Source organism: Calonectris borealis, chromosome Z, assembly GCF_964195595.1.
Source record: "Calonectris borealis chromosome Z, bCalBor7.hap1.2, whole genome shotgun sequence".
NCBI classification, from domain to species: domain Eukaryota; kingdom Metazoa; phylum Chordata; class Aves; order Procellariiformes; family Procellariidae; genus Calonectris; species Calonectris borealis.
This window is the reverse complement of record NC_134352.1, coordinates 49,618,659-49,640,999: the sequence shown is the minus strand read 5'-3', so window position 1 is coordinate 49,640,999 and position 22,341 is coordinate 49,618,659. Positions and strand designations below refer to the sequence as shown.

The 22,341-nt window shown below is 40.6% G+C and overlaps 2 protein-coding genes across 5 annotated transcripts in view; one reads left to right on the top strand and one right to left on the bottom strand.

Annotated features, from left to right (window-relative positions):
* The window catches only part of DENND4C (DENN domain containing 4C), a 74,967-nt gene extending 64,048 nt beyond the window's left edge, over positions 1-10,919 (top strand). For all 4 annotated transcript variants that reach the window (XM_075136247.1, XM_075136246.1, XM_075136244.1 and 1 more), the window contains 5 exons: positions 448-693; positions 2,019-2,136; positions 3,811-3,964; positions 5,068-5,132; positions 5,823-10,919. In XM_075136247.1, coding sequence (XP_074992348.1) covers positions 448-693; positions 2,019-2,136; positions 3,811-3,964; positions 5,068-5,132; positions 5,823-5,959 — 720 coding nt within the window. In that variant the 3' untranslated portion in view covers positions 5,960-10,919. The remainder of the gene's footprint in view (positions 1-447; positions 694-2,018; positions 2,137-3,810; positions 3,965-5,067; positions 5,133-5,822) is intronic.
* A 5,807-nt stretch (positions 10,920-16,726) lies between these two features.
* RPS6 (ribosomal protein S6) lies at positions 16,727-21,836 on the bottom strand. The gene is made up of 6 exons (XM_075136249.1): positions 21,620-21,836; positions 20,664-20,795; positions 19,521-19,731; positions 19,011-19,157; positions 17,659-17,816; positions 16,727-16,869 (listed from the first exon to the last, which is right to left on the bottom strand). The coding sequence occupies exons 1-6, from the start codon at positions 21,623-21,625 to the stop codon at positions 16,774-16,776; spliced, it is 750 nt and encodes a 249-aa protein (XP_074992350.1). The 5' UTR covers positions 21,626-21,836; the 3' UTR covers positions 16,727-16,773.
* Between the last annotated feature and the right edge of the window lie 505 nt (positions 21,837-22,341).

The window sequence follows — 22,341 nt, the reverse complement described above, 5'->3', positions numbered from 1 at the left end:
AAACAAAGCGTTTCTCCTCTCTCCAGGTACTTTTTATTGGCAAGAAGCTGTCTTAACGTAAACTCATGATTCAGTTCCACACCTGATGTAATTACTGACATTTTTCTGCAATCTCCATTGCTACTGGCTTAGTACTGGCTTAGATAGCTTGAAACTGCACAATCAGAAACAAGTTACAACAAATTAGCGCTTTCTCTTTTTCACATAATAGAGGGGGCTTAGGTGATGATTCTTTAAAGTTAAGAAACACCTCAGCAGTCAAAACTGCTGATGCTGTTAAAGTTATTGTGTGATCAGTACTTCCAGAGGCTTTTTCCAAATATCAAAAGAAACTGTACAATGGGGGATTTTCAGGGCAAGTAATCCTGAAGAGTATTTCTGGAAGAAAAATCTTTGATTTTGTAAAAAAACCCGATTTTTCTTTTCTGTGTGTTGTTTTGTTTTTAGGATCCTTTAATAAAAAGACCTAACCCTCTCCCTGTATCTGTACCCTACTTGAGCCCTTTGGTACTGCGTAAGGAGCTTGAATCACTGTTGGAAAATGAGGGAGAGCAAGTAATTCATACATCCAAATTCATCAATCAACACCCCATAATTTTCTGGAACCTAGTTTGGTATTTCCGGCGGTTGGATCTACCTAGCAACTTACCTGGACTCATTCTAACATCCGAACACTGTAATGATGGAGTGCAGGTAAGTGGCTTCCTCATACTACAACTACAGATTATTAGAGTAAGCCAAATTTGAGAGTTTGGATCAAAAAAAGTGGGTGAGTAATTTCTGAGTAGCTTGGATCTAGGTTCCTGGTTTTTATAATACAAGTAGATAGGTTTGTTTTCCACAAAGAATCTTGAAGGAAGATGAGTGGAAACAGCATTCAAATTCTAGTCAAGCTGTTCTCTTTTAAAAACCCAGAGGGTAAAATTCATTAAAGAGAAGGCTGATATATAGAAGGAAGCAGGATGTGTCCATTGTAATTCACATAGTGTAGGTTACATACTTCAATCTATGAACCTTTTAAGTTATTGGTCAATATTTTTTTGTTCTGTTCCACTAATAGTTTTTGCTATTCAGACGCCACTTACTATATGAATAGAACCAGAGAACGTAGAATGGATGCTATCTTTTGAGTATTTTGCTTTTCCTATTTTAAGGAGCAGATGTTTTTCTGAAACCTATATGATTTGTGTATGTAAGTACTAAAGTCAATAGGTATTTGTATATGATGCATGCGAAAAAGTAATATTTTCCTATCTACATACATGCGCTTTAATTTTAAAATTCTCTGCCAATTTTTCAAAAAAAAAAAACCCACCTAGAACCACGAACAATTTTCCAAGAAATGTGGTTGAAGACCAATACTAATGAAATCTAAAGCATACGGGAAAAATACAGTGCATCAGCAGGGAAAACCACAAGACAAGACATAGTACCTTGTAATCTCTACTATAAACTGACACACTAGTGGTAAATTTTTCTTGCCCACTAATTCTTATTGTATTAGTGATTCCAGAGGCACTTAATTTTATAAAATAATTATGGAAGTATTGTTTTGTGTGCCATATATTTTTAATGGAAATAAGTGGCTCATATTTGTATGCAAATACAGATTCTTTCTGCTTGTTGGGAAGACCAACACATAGACATGCATACCAAATCTTAATCAGGTCAGAAAATACTAAGGTACAGCATGATGAGTAGTACAAATCATGGGTGGTGCACAAAAAATATTTTTGGATACTTATTCATAAATATTTTCTTCAGATATCTGTGGAAACCTGAATGGTCTTCATACATTAGGCTAAACTAGAAAAGGCAATTAAATGTTGCAGTACTTGTGACTTTGCTCTGGTTGAGTCCAGTTTCCTCTAGAAGACATCAACTGTTTCTGTTTATTGGATTTAAGTTAAATAAAGTAAACCTTTTTTTGTTTCCAAAATGAGTAAAAGAGCAGGTTTTTAAATAATAAGATTGTACTGATGTTTTTAAAACTTCTTCCCTTTCCTTATGTTTTTTAGCTTCCTTTGACATCTCTTGCTCAAGATAGCAAGCTAGTATACATACATCTGCTGTGGGACAATATCAACCTCCACCAAGAGCCAGGGGAGCCTCTGTATATATCTTGGAGAAGTCTCAGTAAGTAAAACAAATGTTACAGAAAGCAGAGGGAGCAGAGGCTGTGGAAAGAAATAGTTGTTTTGTAGGGTCTGAAGTGTACACAGCCCATCAAGTTGGAAAGCGTTTTTAGTGGGATCTGCAATCCCTTAGGTACTTAACATAGTCTTGGTGTCAAATTATTTGTGAAAATATCTTACTGATCTGTGTGAAAAGGTATGTTGTCTGTCCTTTATGTCATAGACTTATAAACAGGGTGGGAGGATTTGCTCTAGATGGGGTGCTAAATAAGCTTCACCTGATTTGAATGTTTCATTGCATTATCTTGTTGTATCTATGCAGGCATGAAAAAGAAGATTGTATTACAAAAAAGTATCTCGTGTTTCTATAAATGAATGAAAGCTCACAAGTCCCATTAATATGTACATTTGGCAGCCTACGTGACTGTCAAAAAGTAAGATCCAAGAAAGCCTTTGTCTACCATAACTTGATTTGGAAGGAATAAAAAACAGGCAGACTTGTTATGAGAACTTCGGGTTTTCATTACTTCTGATAAGCAAAAAACTTTTTTTGACCTAAACTTCTCAGCCTGTGTTTTAACTTTCAAAACCTATGCTAAAAACTATGTAGCATGCTAATTCTGGTTCTAAGGAAGAAAAAAGGGTTTGTTGAAAAGTGTCTTAAAAATAAACAGACTGATCAGAAAATTACAGGTAAGAGCACAGAATAAGATGTGGTGTTTCCCTCAGCTTCTACGAAAGCGTATTGATTTGAGCATAATACATGAAAAGCGTCCCCAAAGCATTCAGACATGAATGAAGGTGCATAAATATATGTGTTTATGTAAATAAAGGAGCAACAGGCCAGTTTTGAAATGTGGAAGAAAAGTAGTAGTATTGTAGATAGGCTCTACAGCAGTGTCAGAAAGTATCTGGAAAACAGGAAATTACATTTGTAAACCATCATGAAAGTCAGTTTTATGAAAACTTCAGGTTGGTGTGATTATGATTACTAGCCTTGGTCTACATTTCATTTACACACCATATGCTTGCTGCCTAATCTGTAGCCTTATTTTTTTGCCAATAAATGGATTTAGTATTCCCTCACGAGTCACTGTTTTCCAAAGAATAATAGTTCAGTGTTATTCTGGATGCGGCAATGTAAGCAATAAATCATGATGGTAAATAACTTGATAATTTTCTTTCCTGTTTGACACAACTGTGCATTATCTATTCCAGTATGTAGCCCAAAGTTATCCATTAATTGTGGATTTTAAGAAGGGCTTTGATAAGAAAAGTTTCTGTGATAAGAAAAGTGAGAGTGTTTTCTTTTGTTTTATTTCTTTTCTGTTGTGTAAAAAGAACCTTGTTGAGTGAACTTAGTTTTTGAAAGTTAAGTACAGCAATAAATCTGAGCTAACAAACCATCACAGGCAACATCTGATACTGGATACTCTTCAGTCTCTTGTATTTCTTTGTCATGTGGGAGCTCTTGCACATGGATACCTGATGCATCCTGTCACTTTCATGGTGGAGTAAAGACTATGAGCAGACAAAGCCTTTCCATTGTAACAAATTTCTGTAGATTGAGTAGAGGTTCTGTGTATATATCTCACTTTATGAAATACTTTCTGCTTATTAAGGTGAAAAAAAAAATCGTTACTGTTCTAATAATCTATGCTGTTGCATTTACCAGATTCTTCTGAAAAGACACCCTCCACAGTGGTAGAAGATCAGCAGGCAACAAACACTTTGTTGGAGAACATCAAACTAAGTATTCAACATAATGACGTTGTTAAACCAATCAACCTCCTTGTACAGAAAGTTAAGCCAGATGTGAAACGACAGAGGTAAAGGGGTAATCTCTTCTTACTTCCTCCCCATTCCAAGTTAAACAAGATCAGACTATATCCACTTCATTAATGATAATTCCATAAGGACCTCTCGGGAATATTCAGTTTCATTTGTGTCCACCAAACACTGTGTATATTTGTTTATACGAACAGATGCATTCAGTAGCCAGATGCATAATTCATCCAAATCAATTGGATAAATGTAATTCTTTAATCAAAATGGACATTTTACAAATGAATAAGAAAAACGCAGATATTGACTATGCAGATTTTGGTGTTGCTCCAGATCTAGCAAATTGAGAAATACAAGTGTGCAGCATCCTGTTGCAGTGTCTGGAATATTCTCCAAACTACCTAGGTTTATACCTATTGAAATTCTACCAACCTGGAGTACTGGCTAAGACAAGTGGATATAGCATGATCCACAAACAAGGAGAGACATCTAAATAACTCTTGTACGGTACATTTTGCCATCTGCGCTACAATTCAGAGAGGGCTTCATACAAAAGCACAGCCTCTGAAGTAAATTACAGCAGGTACAAGATGTGTTTGAAGTCTATCATGCTACGTCATCTTTGCTTCTGTGGTTTCTAGTTACTAAAAAGAAACAAGAACAAGTCTGCCTTTGAGTTGCACAAGGAAAAAGTTAATATCTGATTGTTCAGTGATATCCAGTTCTGAGATAGATCGTGACATTCTGAAACAAAAAACAAAATATGGGTGATCTGAAATAAGCCTGCTCCCTGTACTTCACCCTCAGGCAGGAGTGAGTTAATAAATAAGTGGTGCTTAATTTTATATTTCTTGTTTTTCTTTTATATTTCTGGAGTTTTTATTACATGTTTGGCAGAGGGATTTTTTATAGAAAATGTAACTGCTGGGATTTGGCAATAATATAACTTCATGCATCAAGGAAAAATATTCAGACATGAGGAAGCCTTAAGCTAGTAATCATGTAGATTGGTCACTTTCTTCCCAAGCAAGATTAACCGAACAGTTGCAGAAACTACATAATGGAAGATTAGCGTCTTCAACATTGACTTTCTTAGACTTAGGATAGTTGATGCTTTCATTGACTTGCCCTTCAAAATATTTCCTAGGAGTTTTTACAGAGAAATTCTTTTCCTGTCTCTGGTGTCTCTTGGAAGAGAGAACATTGACATTGGTAAGTAGAAAATACTGTGAAATGCATAGTGCCTCTGTATGAAATATATGAATACTTGATGTGAAAACTAGTGTATAAAATCGACTTTTCATCCATGAGTTTCTAAGAAACTTTTCAATTGCTGTGTTTTAGTGAAAAGTACTGTGCTCTTCAAGTAGATGTTGCTTTTATGAAAATGTAATTCAGATGGGGCCATTAATTTTGACTTTGTTTGAAATCAGTAATCAGTTATTCTAAACAAAGTTTATTAGCTTGAAGCTTTAATTCTTCATGTCTGAAAACTTGTTCCCAGTCTTGTCCATCTTCCTCTGACCCACATATTAGACCTATGTCATCTAGCCACCTGATTGCCCACCCCTTCCTGATCTCCTCTACCCTGTCTTCTATTTTGTACTATGCAAGCAAAGGACCTCCCTTATGGGATGTGACAGGGGAAATAACCTGCGAACAGGCAAACTGAACTGTGATAGAAGTAATGGGCATCCACTGTGGTGCATTGTGATGCTCCAGCATGAAGATGCTTTTCAGGTTCTCTGAGAAGATGTATTTTGAAAAAAGAAAAAAATCAGCAGCTAGTTAACATAATTATTTTGTTATTATATAAAAATCACCAGAAGTATTTTATAGGAACAGTAGTGTGCATTCTACAGGGTTTCTTAAATAACTTCAACTATGCTTTTTCTATTTCAGAGGTCTTTGATAATGAATACAGAATTGCACATAAAAATCTACCAAAGGATGTTCTTGAAAAGATGCAGAAAATAGATGCTCCACCAAGCAGCAGGGTTGAGTGTTGTAGGAAGTGCTTTGGAGCACCTTTAATATAAAAATGAGGAGGACACACTGAACTTCAGTGAGACAAAAGTAGAGGTGAACAAACCAGGAGCATGGTGACATATACACTTTGAATCCCGAAAGGTGATAACTGAGCAATTTGTCAAAGCAATTTCATTGAGCTACAACATATATTCTTGTCTTTCATCTCATTAGACACAGTGTAAAGTACGTTAAAATTTTTTAAAACTATATTAATAGGGTGAGTTGGTTTCAGTGATTGATCTGCTTTTTTTTCCTGTATATACTTCTCCTTTTCCCTCCTCAAATCTTTCCCCCATCAAATCAAGGTGTTCAAAAAAGTGATGATTAAACAGCAGCCTATGGTTGGTGACTTTCTTAAGGGCCATCAATATTTGTGTATTTTAATGAAATACCTTTCCTGCCACAGAATACTTAGATTGTTCACTACTACTTTAAAATGACCTTTACCTAAAGAGGGATCTTTTTATTGGTGTGCAGTATGTATGTATGAATGTAAATATTTGAGTCCTTGGATTGGAATTTGCAGCGCAGTTGCTTTTGTCAGATCACAGTACCTAAAATTGCTACCCTTCTCCTGACGCTTGTCCCAATCCGTATTCTAAATTATCTTTGGCTGACCTTTTCATAATGTATGTCTATAGTTGTAAAAAACAGAAACTTACACTCAGTTTTCCTGTATTCTCTATCTGACAAGTTAAAGATCCTATGAATGTACTGCCTCTTTCTCCAAAAGAATGATAGGCTTCTACACTAAGCAGCTCAGAAAAGAACGGCTTTCTAAAAATTAGATAGGAATCTTAAATGGCATTAGGATACGTACAAGGTTTGTCAAACAGATACTGTCTGAAAAAATTATGCTTTATACTTATGCATGTATGCTTAAAACGTGTCTTTTCCTTAAATTCTTTATCACCCTTTCCCATGGTTTCATGCTGGCCTGTGGGTTAATTATTTTGCACTGATAGTCAAATTCAATATTTCAATTAAAATGTATTTATAAATGTGGTCTTCAAGGTGTATATTAGCACAAATGAAGTGCTTGAGTGTATGATCTGAAAAGATGAATCCATCTTTTGGATTGCTTCTAGTAGATAAGACACTTCCTCACCTCATGAATCTAATTGACTACAGTAGTCGTAGTCTTGGCAAGAAGAGCCTGGATACTGGTCAACAGTTTAAATGTTTCTGTTACTTGAGGAATATGATAAGATTTATTCCAGGTTTTTTGCTGAAATTTAATAGTGTGGCTTTTCTGATGGAATTATTCCTAGAGAAAAAGAGAGTAAGATTTGTAGCATGTTAAAGGAGCATAGCTAAAACTATAATTGAATCTGAGTATGAATGTATTTACTTCATACTTCATCTTTCTTAAAAATTTTCATTCTTGAAAATGATGAGGGATGAAGATCTGTCTGGAACAGTTTTTACATGAAACAACAGAACCAACTTTTGTTTTTTCATGAGGCAAAAACAAAGGATTTGTCACTATTTGTGACAAAATACATTTGCATCATAGACTGATTCCTTGTATTTTGTCTAAAAGTGCTGATCCTAAGTTAATATGGGGATATTACCTGGACAGATTTTCTCCTGATGAAAATACTGTGCTTTCTCAACAGTTAAAAGCAAGAAAGCACACACTGACTTTTTTTTCATTCTTTATTCTTTGGGTTTATGCATGGTAGCTTGCAGATACCTGACCTACATCACAATGGAAGGGTAGAGCTTGATTCTTCATTTTTCCTCTCTTCTTCTATTACATAATTGACATAGGCGGTTCCATCCTTTTGAAGTAAAAGTCTCTCTGAAGCATTTGTCCAAACATAATACATTCGTCCAATACTTCTACAATCAAAACGGCAAATTTTCTTGTACAATTCTGTACTGATGTTAAACACACAGCTATACAAAGACAATTTTTGAGTGTTAAATGGACAAACCATATGATTATGTGATGCAACTTGCAAGGAATCAAGATTTAGTTATTCTTAAGTTCTCCCAGCTCATTAAATTACAAAAAAAATCTGTCCAGTGAGTGCTGGTTTAGATAATTGGTGACATCCAAATTGTTATAAACCACTGTAAATAATATTATTATAAACTAAATTCTGTAAGCAGATCACCTTCATTTCAAAACAACCTTCCCATCTGTTGCTGAAAACATAATCAGGGAGTAGTGTTGTAGAAACAGCAATGCAGATTGTGTCACAGCATCTAGTGCTAAATGTTAGATTTTCCCCAGGTATATACACTAAACAAAAAAAAAAAAAACTAAAGCCTGAGGGGAAAAGGACAGCTGCAGGATTGAACTTGCGTTGATTTGGTCCTGCATATTGGCATTTCTGTACACTACAAATTAACTTCTATTTCTGTTGTATGTACCTAGATTTCAGAGTGGTAGAAGTCCTGCATGTAATTACTTGAAATCTTGAATCTGCCTAATGAAATTAATTCTTTAATATAGCAAGTAAGCGCTTACTGTTTTTAATTTGGATTTTTTCAATGCCTGGTTTTTAATAACTAACTAATCAGCTGGTCCTTGAATGAAATCCGTAATTCAAATGAAAAGGGAGATCTCAGAAAGCAATTTGTTTATCAAGTTTTCAACTAAGGAGATTCTTTTTTGGGGCAAGAAAAAAGTTCACAAAAACTTGAAAGGAATTAAGAACTGAATGTGTTTTTCCTAGTTGCTTTCTCTCCTTTCAAATGCATGATGGCACTTCCTGTTCTTCCTTTGACTTTTAGGTGTACTCCTACAAACAGGTAGAGACTGCAGGTTTTCCTACACAAACTTTCTGATACGTAGGCTTCCCGAATTTGAATGCTGAAAGAACTGTGAGCGTGCATAAGAAAAGGGCATGGCATAAAATAGCTCAGCATGGCTCAATACTTGTATGGTTGAAAATCTGGCCAAAAATAAACAGGGAAAAGTCTTCAAAAGTTTTTTGTGAGTGCACTGCAAACACTTTGATCTTTCTGAAAATTGGGCACTAAAGGCATAGTAAGTTCTCTGCAAGTTAGTAACAGCATGAACTTCTTGGGCTATATAGGCATGACTTAGTTACCTACAGATGTTTCTAATTTGTTTGACACCCCACTCCTAGTAATCCAAATTTATCTGAATCCATAACGCATGAATGAGCTGGACAAAGTGTTGTGAAGGAGGGGTGTGGATAAGCTTGATCTTGGTTCTGTTTTCCTCTCGGTGTAAGCAGAAAAAGTAGCATTTTGCTCACTTGCAAAATTCTTGCCTTCCAATACTCTTTCTAGTAGTTCAACAGCCAGTGTTCAGGAGGAGGTGGCTCTTCTGTGTGTGTTTGAATTCTCATGTATAAATGTGAAGAAAGTGGTTGCAGATCAGGATTAACTTCAAAACCTGCTGTGTGTGCACAAAGTGTACACATGAGAGTGTAAACCAAACTGATCACTTATGTGGATGCAAACTGTTAATGAATTTCAGGTAAGCCCCACAACTTAGAAAGTTTGTGTTGGAGTAACAATTATCACAGAGAAGCTTCCTTGAATTGTTGCCCTAAGGGTGTCGAACTTCAGTCAGTTATCCTGGGAAGATACCTTCTTGCACGTTTCACCCAGCTGTCGAACAGTTACATATAGCTTGTGTGCTCATATCAAAATAGCTATTTTTTGTAGAATTTAAACAACAGATGGGGTATTAAAGGTTTAAAATCGGGATTCTTAAGTGACAACATTTTTCTTTATGAATTATAAATACATTCTGGCACATTACCAAGACATAACAACTTTCAAAACCCCGTAGGTATAGCAGACTGATGTGGCTGCAGTATTGGCACAGTAATAGGTACCAGCTTTTACATGTTACTAGAAGCATCTGTATGTTACTTACAGTCATATCCTGTCTTCACATTTTATATAACTCAAGTTTAGACAATACAATTTTAATAGAAAATATTTTATTTAGTATATGTGTTTCAAACTAAATTCATTTGTTTTGCAAGTAACTTAGTCTTGTTCCTAGTGGAATTTCACATTGGTTAAGCTCAAGCTACATTGCACTTGTGAATGAGTAATTTTATTCCATTTTAACTGTGAATTTATGGCTTTTTGTATTGCTGCAGCTAGAATATACCTTTCACTGAGTTTACTGCTTTCCTTGAATAACTGCAACATAGGGGATATTTTCAAAATGTATATTAAATTAGATCATAGAAATTATATTTTTTAAAAAAATTGTTAAAATGTAAGTAACTGAAGAATCCACTCAGTAGTTTTTCTCTTTTTAAAACTCTTAATTCAACAATTATTTCAACGCAGATAACTTTATTTCATTAAATGGTAAGCAGGTCATCTTATTCACATAACTGTACATTTTCAACACAGGGTTTTTTTGTTTTAACTAATAAAAACCTTAAGGTGCCTTCTGTATATCAGCTTTTCATTATGGACCTTTTTAAAAAACAAACACACACCCTTGTAACTTTTAAGTCTTGAAACTGAATGGTTGAATTGGACTCTCGTTCTGTATTCTGCTGTGCTGTATATTGTGATGCATACGAGGAGAGAAACGGATGGGGTTTTTATGTGTTCTTTCAGTCTGCATCAATCAATGGTGCAAATAAAAGGGATAGATTGCTGTTTTTAGAAGCACATTAAACTCCTTTTAGGAGCTTAAAATAAACTGTATTGTAATGAGGATGAAAGGATGTAGTGTGAATAAATTATGACTTTATTAAGTGAGCTGGGAAGTTTTCTTTAACGCAATAAAATTTGCACTGGTTTAGAGACTGTTTTGAAGTGTTGAAAAATGGCATCCATTTACTGTGCTTTGATTAACAAGTGTTTCTCTGTAATGTTTTTGTACATTCGACAAATGTTTCTTGAGTTTAAAAGGGCACTCTGCATATTCTGAATTCTGTATAGATATCCTAGACTAAGAAAATTTTTAATGTATTTCCCATAAATAAAATATGTATGCATCCTGTGTAAAAACTTCAACTGTTCAGCTTTTTTGCCACACTTACCTGCTTGACAGAATTTAATCTTAAATGCAAATTCAGTCTATAGTTGGGCATAAAAGCAGACTTCTGACTGCCTTTTTTGGAAATTGTTTCATAGTACCTCAGTGACTTCTGAATGGTGGGAAAGAGCGGGAGCAGTTGGGGCAGGGAGAGAGGAAGAGAAAAGATGGGATTCACTTGTGAAGGTTTGGTTCATGAGAGAGAATGGCTTTGCGGCACCTTACGCAAGCTATGGGGACTAAGCAGAGGTAAGAAGAATTGAAGAACAGGCTAAGGGAGGTAGAATCTATGAAGATCTTGTTTACAGGGAAGTCATGGATCCTGGCTTCCTGGTGCCAGAGCTGCTGCTCTCTGCTGACCAGGAAAAGCATCATTAATCAGTGGGTGGGAACAGGCGGAACAGTGCCTGTACTTGGGGGAACACTTGCCGGGAGTTCTAGTTTCTCTGTGGTGGGGGCACAGAGTGATGCTTTCAGTGATGCATCCTAGCTTGCAAGAGACACTGGTGGACCTCCTGCCTCACAACATACTTGTAGGTTTACATGCAGTTTCTTTTTTTTTTTTTTTCCTTTCCATGGGGCAGGTGGGGGAGAGGAGTGAGGCTGGAATGAAATTTAAGCAGTAGAAACTGCCGGTTAGTGTCAAGTGGTTCAGGCCTTCGCAACTGAGTATCTTTCAACCTCCCGTATGTATGGTAGTCAGTTCATTAATCTGTTAGTAAAAATAAGAATTCCAGACCCTAAAGACCTTTCTCTCTGTAGAAACTGATACACATAGCACAAACTGGTTCATAATAAACTCATCTTTTCAGGCCTGTTTTTAGGTAGGGAGTTCAGGAACAGTTAGTTTTTTGGACTTTTCCTTGTTTTGCTCTGACTGCTTTTGCCACTGCTGTCTTTTTAGTAATGCTGCCTGCTAAAAATACTACACTGCCTTCCTAATATGCAGCCTTTAACATGGCCTATTGAGAGAGGAGGCTGAAGGAGGGAGGGTGTAACAGGCAGAAACAAAATCTTGCATTTGAGGAATCCCCAAAGAACACAGGATTTGGGTTTGAAGCTGCGGAGAGGAGGGAACTGCTGTCTCCTGTGCCAAAATCAGATGCGAAACTTGAGGGAATGTGATAGTAGAAGGAGCTGGCTTAAGGAAGCTCCGGTCCTTCATGTGTTCAGAGCTACCATCAGAATAGTCATTAGTGGTAGTTTTCCCTAGCTCTGTAGAGACAAATTTTTACAAAGAGGAGTAAGGGAAGAGTCACTAATTTGCCAAGCTGGAAAAAATCTGATGGGGTTCAAAAGGAAACACAAAGGTCCTGCCCCTGGGTAGGAATAATCTCATGCATCAGTGCAGGCTGGGGGCAGAATGGCTGGAGAGCAGCTGGGCAGGAAAAGATCTATGGTTCCTGGTGGACACTAACCTGACCATGAGCCAGCAGAGTGCCCTCACAGCAAAGCAAGCCAACAGGGTCCTAGGGCGAACTAGGCAGAGCATTGCCAGTAGGTGGAAGGAGGTGATCTTTCCTCTCTACTCACTGCTGGTGAGACATGTCTGGGTGCTATGTCCAAGTCTGGGCTGAGCAGTAGAAGAGTGGTTTGGACATCCTGGAATGAACTCCCGTGAAGGGCAACAAAGGTGATGAAGGGCTTGCAGCATCTGTCACACAAGGGGAGGCTGATGGAGCTGGCACTGTTCCACCTGGAGAAACCTTAGGGGCAGGGGGAAGGGAGAATCTCATCCATGTGTCTAAATACCTGATGGGGTGGGTGGGGCGTAGAGAAGACAGAGCCAGACTTTTCTTAACGGTGCCCTGTGCCAGAAGAGACAATGGGCACAAACTTGAACTATAGGAAAATCCACTTACCTGTTTTAACTGTGAGGGTGATGAAACACTGGAACAGGTTGCCTGGAAGGCTGTGGAGTCTCCATCCTTTCAAAAATGCTCAGGCCTGACTGGACACCACCCTGTTTCAGGCTTGCCTACCAGTCTCAGTGGCCCTGTGGGGACAGGTGGCAGCCTGGAACAGGCTTTGAACTGCTTAAGCTGTTAAGAGACTTCTGCAGCTGCTGGCCTTGAAAGTTTTATTGCAGATCCTACTGTAGTAAAGTCAGGAAGTGCACAGGGGCAGAGAGCAAGCACTACCTCATTAACCTCTTCTGAGTTGGGGAGTTGATTCATCCGTGACCTAAAGCCACGGTGAAAGCAGGTGCCTGGGAAAGTCCGGTATGGATTTACCACAGGCAAATCATGCCAGATGAATTTGATCACCTGCTACAACAAAATAACATCTGTCACAAGGGCGAGAGCAGCAAGTGTTGTTTAGTTAGACTTCAGCAAAGCTTTTGACACCGTTTCCCACAGCCTTCTCCTGGACAAACTGTCAAGATACAGATTGGATGGGTGGTCTGCGAGATAGGCAGGAAATGCAGCGGGTGGTGATCAATGGTTTTACTCAGGCTGGCAGCCTGTAACAGGCAGGGTCCCCCAGGGATCAATGCCAGGCCCCATGCTGTTCAACATCTTCAGATGATGGGATTGAAAGCACCCTCCCCATGTTTGCTGGTGACACCAAACTGGCTGGTGAGGTGGACACATCAAAAGGGAGAGCCATCTTTCAGAGAGACCTGGACAGGCTGGAAGAGTGGGCTAGGAAGAACAGTATGAAGTTTAACAAAGCCAAGTGCAAAGTCCTGGATCTGGGATGACATAACCAAAGAGCCCAGCACAAGCTACGATCTGTGTGGCTGGGGAGCAGCCTTGCTGAGAGGGACCTGGGGTCCGGGTGGACAAGCTGAACACAAGTCAGCAGTGCACCACTGCGGCAACCAAGGCAAATCGGATTCTGAGCTGCATCCACAGGGGCATTACTAGCAGAGATAGAGACATGATCACCCCACTTTACTCAGCACTTGCCAGGCTGCATCTGGAGTACTGGGTCCAGTTCTGGTCCCCACAGTTCAGGAAAGATGCAGACTGGAGAGGGTCCAAAGGAGGGCCACAAAGATTATCAAAGGCCTGGACAAACTGCCCCATGAGGAAAGACTAAGGACTTGGGTCTTTTCACCCTGGAGAAGGCTCAGGGGAAACCTCATCTTAAACGGTGGCTACGAAGAGGACAGAGGCTCTCTCTTCACAAGGAGCCACATGGAAAAGACAACGGACAACAGGTACAAGTTGTACCAGGAGAGGTTTCATTTCAATTAAGAGATTTTTTTACAGATCAATCAATCATGATCATCCTGTCTTCCTCAAGGACATGGTAGACTCCATGTCCTCCATTGCTGGAGGCTTTCAAGACATGACTGAACAAGGTGCTAGATAATCTCATGTAGGCTCTCCTTCTCATGAAAGGTTAGACCAGATGATCTTTCAAGGTCCCTTCCAACCTGGGCTGTTCTGTGATTCTACGATTGTAGAATGGTATGCCCGATTTGCACTTACAAATGCAGGACTAGAGAAGGAAGCAGCAGAGGAACCACAGATGATGATTCAAAGAAACAAGTGATGGGAATCAGTGCAGGAAAGAGTTGTTTGTTATTGGGGATTAGGCTATGTATTTCCCGTGTCTAACAAGGCCATGCATTCTCATGAATGCTTGACAAAAATAACCAGCACCCCACTCACTTTTTTCACCCATTAATACAACCAGGTATGAGTTGCACTGCTTTGGAGACAGACTTACTGGCAGCCTATACAATAGGACATCCTACAGCCTATACAGTAGGACATCCAGAACACAGGTCTCTTCCAGGACACACTAATCTCGGTGCTTGGTGACCTTGACCAGAGTAAATGCCTCTTAATCGCAAGCAAGTAACTGTTACTAGGGTCCAAAAGAGAAGGCTAGACAGCGTTAAGAAATTCGTGTATTTCTCTTCTGCAGATTATTGTAAAATTCTCAGCATTGTCAATTTAGAGTGCTACTCTCATACTTAAAGATGAGACCCCCTCTTACTTGACAGTGCCTGTTGATAGGACTTCTTTACAGTAAACATCTGTAATGTGTGTGCAAGTTGTTTTTTGGTAAGCAGGTTAAGGATGTCGTATGAAGCATATTTGATTGCCCGAGGATATTTATTTTATCCATATTTTCTCCGTATCAATTTTTGCAGCTGAGAGACTAACATTAAATTATGAGTGGATTTGTGAAAGGTCCACTTTTCATTTTAGTGAAGCTCAGGCTTAACAGGGCCTATACGGCTATCTTCACTAAGAGAGAAGAACCTCTTGTTTAAAGTGAAACTGTAGGTCTTGAACATGGCCTCCACAAAAAACAAGACACCGATGTATCTAGTTCATCTTATATAAAATGGTACCCTCTTAAAATTTTACAGAACTAGCCAGCATTCTTATTTAACTCACGCTTAACTACTATTGCTAACCCTCTTTGCCTTTTCTGATTATGTATTTGATTTGTCATTCAGAAACAGTCTGTTGTTATTCTTCCACCTAAACAGTTATGCTGTGAAAGACAGCTTAAATGGAAGCCTGGAGTAACTGTTTTGGCCAAGTTCTTTTGGTCTGGGGCTTCTACTGCACACACATGCTTTATGTCAGAGATCAGTACCCCTTCAACCTAATACAAACCGGAAGTTCAAGAATGGCAATTTGATCCTTCTGTGCCTATAATCTACTGCTAGTCATGGTTCTGCAACTCTGATTTTCTGGAGTCCAGATTCCACATTCAGTGTATTAAAAAATTGCTTCTAGACAGTCAGGTGGGGCCCTGACTTAAAAAGCCTTGCCATGCACATAGGAAGGAAAAAAAAAGCTTCGTGACTTCTAAGGTTGTGATAAAGATTAATGTATTTAAGTTTCTATACTGGAAATAGAAGCACCTCTCAACAAAAACTGAGGTGGATCCTGATTACTATTTTAAGAACAACTAAGACAATCTATTTAGCCGCAGACCATTCTAACACACCTAACATGTACCCTTAACTCAGAGCAGAATTCCCATCACCCTTACCTGGTACTAGATCTGCACAAAGTACAGTCTGAATACATAAAGGCTATTGTAAAGTTTTCTATACTTGAGTGAAATTTCTAAGTGAAACCTTTTAATGGCTGGCTTACTCACGCTCAGTATTCAGTACTAATTTCAAGAGCAGAATGCTGAAATACTTACAGAATCACAGAGTATCTCGAGTTGGAAGGAACCCATGAGGATCACTGAGTCTAGCTCCCTGCTCCTCGCAGGGCTACCTAAAACTAAACATATGACTAAGAGCATCGTCCAGATGCTCCTTGAACTCTGACAGGCTTGGTGCTGTGACCACCTCCCTGGGAGCCTGTTCCAGTGACTGACTTAATTGCACTTAATTCTGCAAGAATAAGCTGAAGGCTTTACATTTTACCAATCTTACACTCAGCATCAAAAGCCGGTGTCGTGATTCCTCATCTGGAAACACTATCCTGTACTTAAAGGATTAAAAAAACAAACCCCAAAAAAACAACAAACCACTGAACAGTACCAAGTGAGTTCTACCCACAGCTCCTAAAGATTACCTTCAGTTTAGTTCGTGTGGACACTGCTGAACCATCACACAGAATTTTGCTGTTAACAGGTAAATCCTGCTTGTAGAAAAATCAACAAGCATGCACAAGGCTATTATAAATTGGAACTTCTCACTAAAGACAGGAATATATATTACAAGTTCTCAAAAGAGAACTAAATCAAGACTGAGGTTTGTGGTTCCAGTTTGGTCTGCATGATGCAGTTAGTCTAGACTACTATTTAAGAGATGGCCAGTAACAATATGCACTGGGAAGTCTCATACTGAAAGTTAACCACAAAAAGGGTTTATTTTTAATATCATGTACATCTTTACTTCTGACTTGACTCAGACTTAGATGTAGAAGCTCTCAATGAAGAAAGCCGGCGTCTCTTCGCAATCTGCTCCTGGCGTTTCTCCTTGGCTTCCTGAAAAGCAACGAGCATTGAAGTAAGTACTGAAACATTACACATAATCAAGCACGTCAAAACATCTACAAAGGAACGAACTAGGGAAAATGCAACTTGAAGGAAGCTACCAAAAAGAATGGATTCCTTAAGTCAATAAAGCAAAATACAGTTTCCCTTCTTCACAGATCAGAAGAATTCTGCAAGTATTCAAACCTGTACAGACCCGTGTCTTTAAACAATATGGACTAGTGTCCAAAATTACAGTAACATACTAGAGGTCCATCTACTCTCAGTTTCAGCCTGGAAGTCATGAAACACACAAGTAGTGTGCTAAATATTCCAACAGTACTGCTTCAGCAGTTACTGCTGGTTCAGGTGCAAGAGCAAACTCATCCAAACAAATAGCTTCTTGCCAAGTTATCTTCCATCCAGGTCAACTGCTGGACCCTGTTTCTCCACACAATCACTCAAATGCTTGGGCATCTGAGTTGAACTAGAATTCATCTGAATTAAAATTGCTACGGCAAAACTTATCTTCACAGGCCATAACTCTTCCTTGTTTTCTTCAAAATCAGCTCTCAGTTAAATTAATTGGTCTGGTTAATTTCTACTATTCTAGGACTGGCAAAAATGGATAGAAATGCTCACAAAAACATTTGACCAGCAATGTTTATACTCACATTCAGGCATTCCTATTCAAAATGAGCTAGGTACAGAGCAGCTCTAAGTGTACAGTCAAGTTTATCAAATCCCTTGATTCTGGGATATGAGGTATTCCGTATAGCTGAGTTATAAGGGCAAACGCACCTTCATTCTCTTGGCCAAGAGCTTCGCATATTCTGCTGCTTCCTCCTTGTTCTTTTGAGTGCGCTGCTTCTTCAGAGCAATACGTCTGCGCTTATGTTGCAGAACTCGAGGAGTCACTAGTCGCTGGATCTTAGGAGCCTTGGTTCTGGGTTTCTTGCCTAAAAAAGCATTACGAATCAGCAGAAGTGGCAGATTATCTTCCAAAGAGATCTCAGGCCTCGTCTAGCAAACTTAAGAGTAGAATTCCATTTACTGTTATGGTAACATTATTTAATGTACTACGTATTATAGCAACTTACACAGAGTTCAACCTCTTGACAAATTTTGCAGGAAAAACAATCAATTACTGTCAAATGTAGCATTAACAAAATATAGTCTTAATGCTCATGATTTGTTATCAGAGATGACGTGTAAGTAATGCACCTCTAACCCCTTGCATTTTTGTGAAAATTCCTAGCTTCTCAGCAGGTCTGTCTTCAATAATTTCCCCTAGACTTAAAACATTTAAAGAATATGGAAACTCATCACATAACTTTCAGAACAAGCCATTACGTTTTCAGTGTTAAAAAGCTCTCTACAATTCTACACAGGCTTGACAAGTGTGTCTCCAAAAAACAGATCTACATAGCTCATAGTGAGCAAACAAAACACACCACCACACACATCTGTAAAATGTCACTACTCGATCCTGCCCAACTTCAGTAGTCACAAGCAACAGTCTGATGTCCACAAGGATCACATTCTTTAATGGACAGAATAGTTCCTATGATGCAGAAAATAGCAGTCTTTTACCCAAGCTTTCACAGTGCCCAAGCTTTATCATGTCCTTTTTGCTAAAAATCCTCACCCTTTCTGTTCCTGATGCAAAAGAACGCTAAATTAAAATCTTACACTGCAAGAGACTGTGCTAAGCAGAACAGTGCCCTCACAATAAAAGCTCCTTTTGGAGACTGCCATAAGCAACAGGGGAAAAAATCTTATTGTCTCTATATACTGCTTTTTTCCTCCACCTCATAAAAACGTTTCAAAAACATTCCATCTCATGTTTAACCTTCTTCTATTAATTATTTTGGATTATTCTTAGAACCACTAGTAAATAATTACTCCAGATTGTATCAAACATTTAAAAACAAATTGTGCCAAAGCAGATGGAAAGGCAAGAGGGGGCAAGAGAAATGAGGCAACCAAGAAACTCCACTTCTTACCCCTAAGTTACAGCTGACAAAGCTTAAATATCATGACATCAACTCCTGGATCTATTACTATAGTGTGCTTCATTCACTGCAGTAGGCTGGACACCTCTTTGCTGATAATTACATGAAACGAAAGAGTTGTAAAATTTGAGTTCTTACCCTCTTTGTTCAGAGGCTTCCTCACAACATACTGGCGAACATCATCCTCCTTAGACAGGTTGAACAGCTTGCGGATTCTGCTAGCCCTCTTGGGTCCGAGACGACGGGGCACAGTTGTGTCCGTCAGCCCAGGTATATCCTTTTCACCTTTGAGAATGTAAGTTTAAACATGCCAATTAATCCTGCATCTACCAAACACCTGCTTTGTTAGTGAATTTCAATTACAAGTTTAAAATGCATAAAAAAATCAAGATAATACTAGATAACCCTTGGGGTTCACCAGCCAATAGCACCACCCTTAGCTACACTTTGCTGATTTAATGTGATCAGATTGCTGGCAGCAATAAAAGTGTTTCAGTTTTAAAATTACAAGAATGTAATGCTCAGAGGGAATTTCAAGACATATTCACACTCTAAAGCTGGGACTGCATTTGTGTTCTACAGAACTTCTCAGCCACTAGCAAGCAAGCTCCTTCCAGGTGCTATTGCTTGCTTCATCCAGACTCTTACCCTTTTTCACTATGACCAAGTTCAGAACACTCAAGTTGGCATCAACGATGCAACCACGAACGGATTTGCGTTTCCTCTCTCCAGTTCTTCTGGGGCGATAGCAGGAGTGGCCCTTGCTGAGAAGAAGGCGGACACGTCCATGAGTCAGGACACCTTGCTTCATGGGAAAGCCTTGTTTGTCATTGCCACCACTGATCCGGACAACATAGCCCTATGAAAACACAGAAATACACTTCTTAGTTGCTCACACGTCTCTATTACTTCAAGGAGAAGCGGTGGATATCACAACATACTGTTCAAAACAATGGCGCACAGTGCCCATGATTCAGGGAAAGTCATGGCCGACGCAAACAACTTCTTTAACCAACCCCACTCCAACAGTTCAGGAATTTTACTAACAGGTGTGAAAAATACCTCTGCGTAGCAGAATTTACATTTATTCTACTTATCTGCAAATATATATTCAAAAGTTAAATTCCTAGCCATTCTAAGATTTCTTTAAGCTACACCAGGCTGAATTTTGTCCGTTATCGCCTAGCTTTTCTTTAATCCTAAACCTAACCAAAGTCTGTTATCATCACAAACTGGAAATCTGCATACAACACAAGAGCGTCTGGAGTAGGGATACGTGGGTAAAAAGAGAAACGTAAAGCTTTTATTGCCTTCCTTGTGGAAGTGGCAGCAGAAAAGATCAACTTACCCAAATTGAGCTGGACTGTCCATATTAACACCCAACAATGCCAATTCCATCCACCAGGCCCAACACGCTTTTTCCCATGCACTAGCGGAAGTTTAAACGCAATGAAGGCAATTTTGAACTTGTTCAGTAAAGAAGGGATCAGCAGTTTTACGGTACAGACTTAATTCGTCCTGAATACCAAGACGGCACTCAAATGAAGAACAAAAAACTACTGCAAAGAGCAGCAAGAAACTCTAAAGACAAGGCTTAAAAAGCACTTAGATAAGTCGAAGTAGCAGAACAGGCTAGCCCAATCACCAAATTCAGCATATATCACAAGAGAAACTTTAAACATACCTGCCAAATGTACACCATGCCCTCTAGTGTGACAATTGCATACTGGAGAAATTTTGTAGTTTAAACTCTTTGAATACAGCTCTGACACATCCTTCTATGCTTCTTACCTTCCACTCCTCACCAAGAGAATCAGCTGCGACCTCTGTGGCCATCCGTTTCTCATAGAATGTCCTCAGCTTGCGCTCATCATCCACTTCAATTAATTTCTGGCAGCCAGTGGCTGGGAAAGAGATGTTCAGCTAACAGAAACAAAAAAAAGGAAAAAAAAATTAATTTGGTTGAAACTTCTCATGAGACATTTTAACAGAAAATTAGCATTTATCTGCTGGTTTCATCTTAGCATTTCACAGTGAAATTCCCCATCTGCTTACATGAATGTTTACTAGCCATAACTCGTCACTACCATCCTCAGAGAGCCAGGCAGGTCTGTCCCTGGCCACACTGGGCTGTATTACTCGTCCGGTTACAAGGAAACTGGCTTTACCATAGGTGGAGCTTCACCACCTTCAAACAGACTGCAGTCAAGCAAGTCAAGGTGAGGGCAGCAGAAACCTGTTCTCTCGTCTCCCACAAGCCCTTCGCAGCACACGTCGTATTAAAGAATTGCATAAGCAACCTAAAGGGAGCAACACTTGCCGTTGGTGATTACTTGTGCTTCTTCGGGACCGCTGCGAAGCCCAGAGCCTCGGGGACGCCCTCGAGCACAGCCCGATACCAGCACAGGCCCCAGCTCTAGCGCACACAGTGCCCCCATGGTAGGCCCCGCTACCGACACCGCAGGCCTCACACTCGCAAAAGGCCTTCTGAGCTGAAGAACGACCGCTACCGGAACCTGGAGCTCCACGGCCCGGTGGCAGGAGATGCCCCACCGAGGGAACGGGGCCCGCGCGGTCGCCATGTCGCCACGCCAACAATCCGCTCCCATCCTCCCCACAGCGGCGCTCCAGCCCCGCCACCAGGGACCATCGCCCTCCGCCAGCGGCCCCGCACGCAGCGCCGGAGCCATTTATGGCGGGAGACCCGAGCCCTCCGGGCGCGGCCCCGGCCCCCCGCGCGGCCCCACCTTCATCCTCGCCGCGCCGCGCCGCCGCAGGAAAAGGCCGCACTTCCGCCCGCAGCGCGCACATACACCCGCCAACTCTCGCGAGAGCGGCACCGCCCGTGCCCCGCGTGACCGGGGCTACCCAATGGCGAGCGAGGCTTCGCCAGCCGAGGGGCGTGGCGGGGAGGAGCCGGCTCTGCTTGTTGGAGGCGGAGCGCTTCCCGGCGAGGCATATCCCTCAGCGCCTGCGCTGCGGCCAAAGAAAAGAGCTCCGGCGTGTCACTCACTGCGGCGGCGGGCAGCCGTCACCGGCGGCGGGCGCCGGGCGTGCTGGTGCGAGCCGGTGTGGCTGAGAGGCCGGCGGGGGGCGGTCCCTGGCAGGAAAACTGTTCCGGCCGGTTTCGCTGGCAGTAAGAGCGTGCTCTTTGATGTGGGGGTGAACGGCGGAGTCGTGGGGCCTGGCCGGGCCGATGGATCCGTCCCAGGGCTGGAGAGACCAACAGCTGAAATAGGAAACGCCGTCAGTGTGCGCAGCGCTCGCACCGCCTCGCGGGGGAAGCCCCGGCCTTTTCTGCAGCCTCAGCGGCTCCCACCTGGCTGCGCTTCCCGCGGCGATGGCGGGGCGGGAGGGGAGGCGCACCCCGCGGCCACCGCCGGCCGTGCGTGCCGGGCGCTGGGCCGGCCGCGGGAGGGCGGGGGTCGCCGGAGAGCGCCCCTTCGCGGGAGAGAAAGCCCCCGGTACT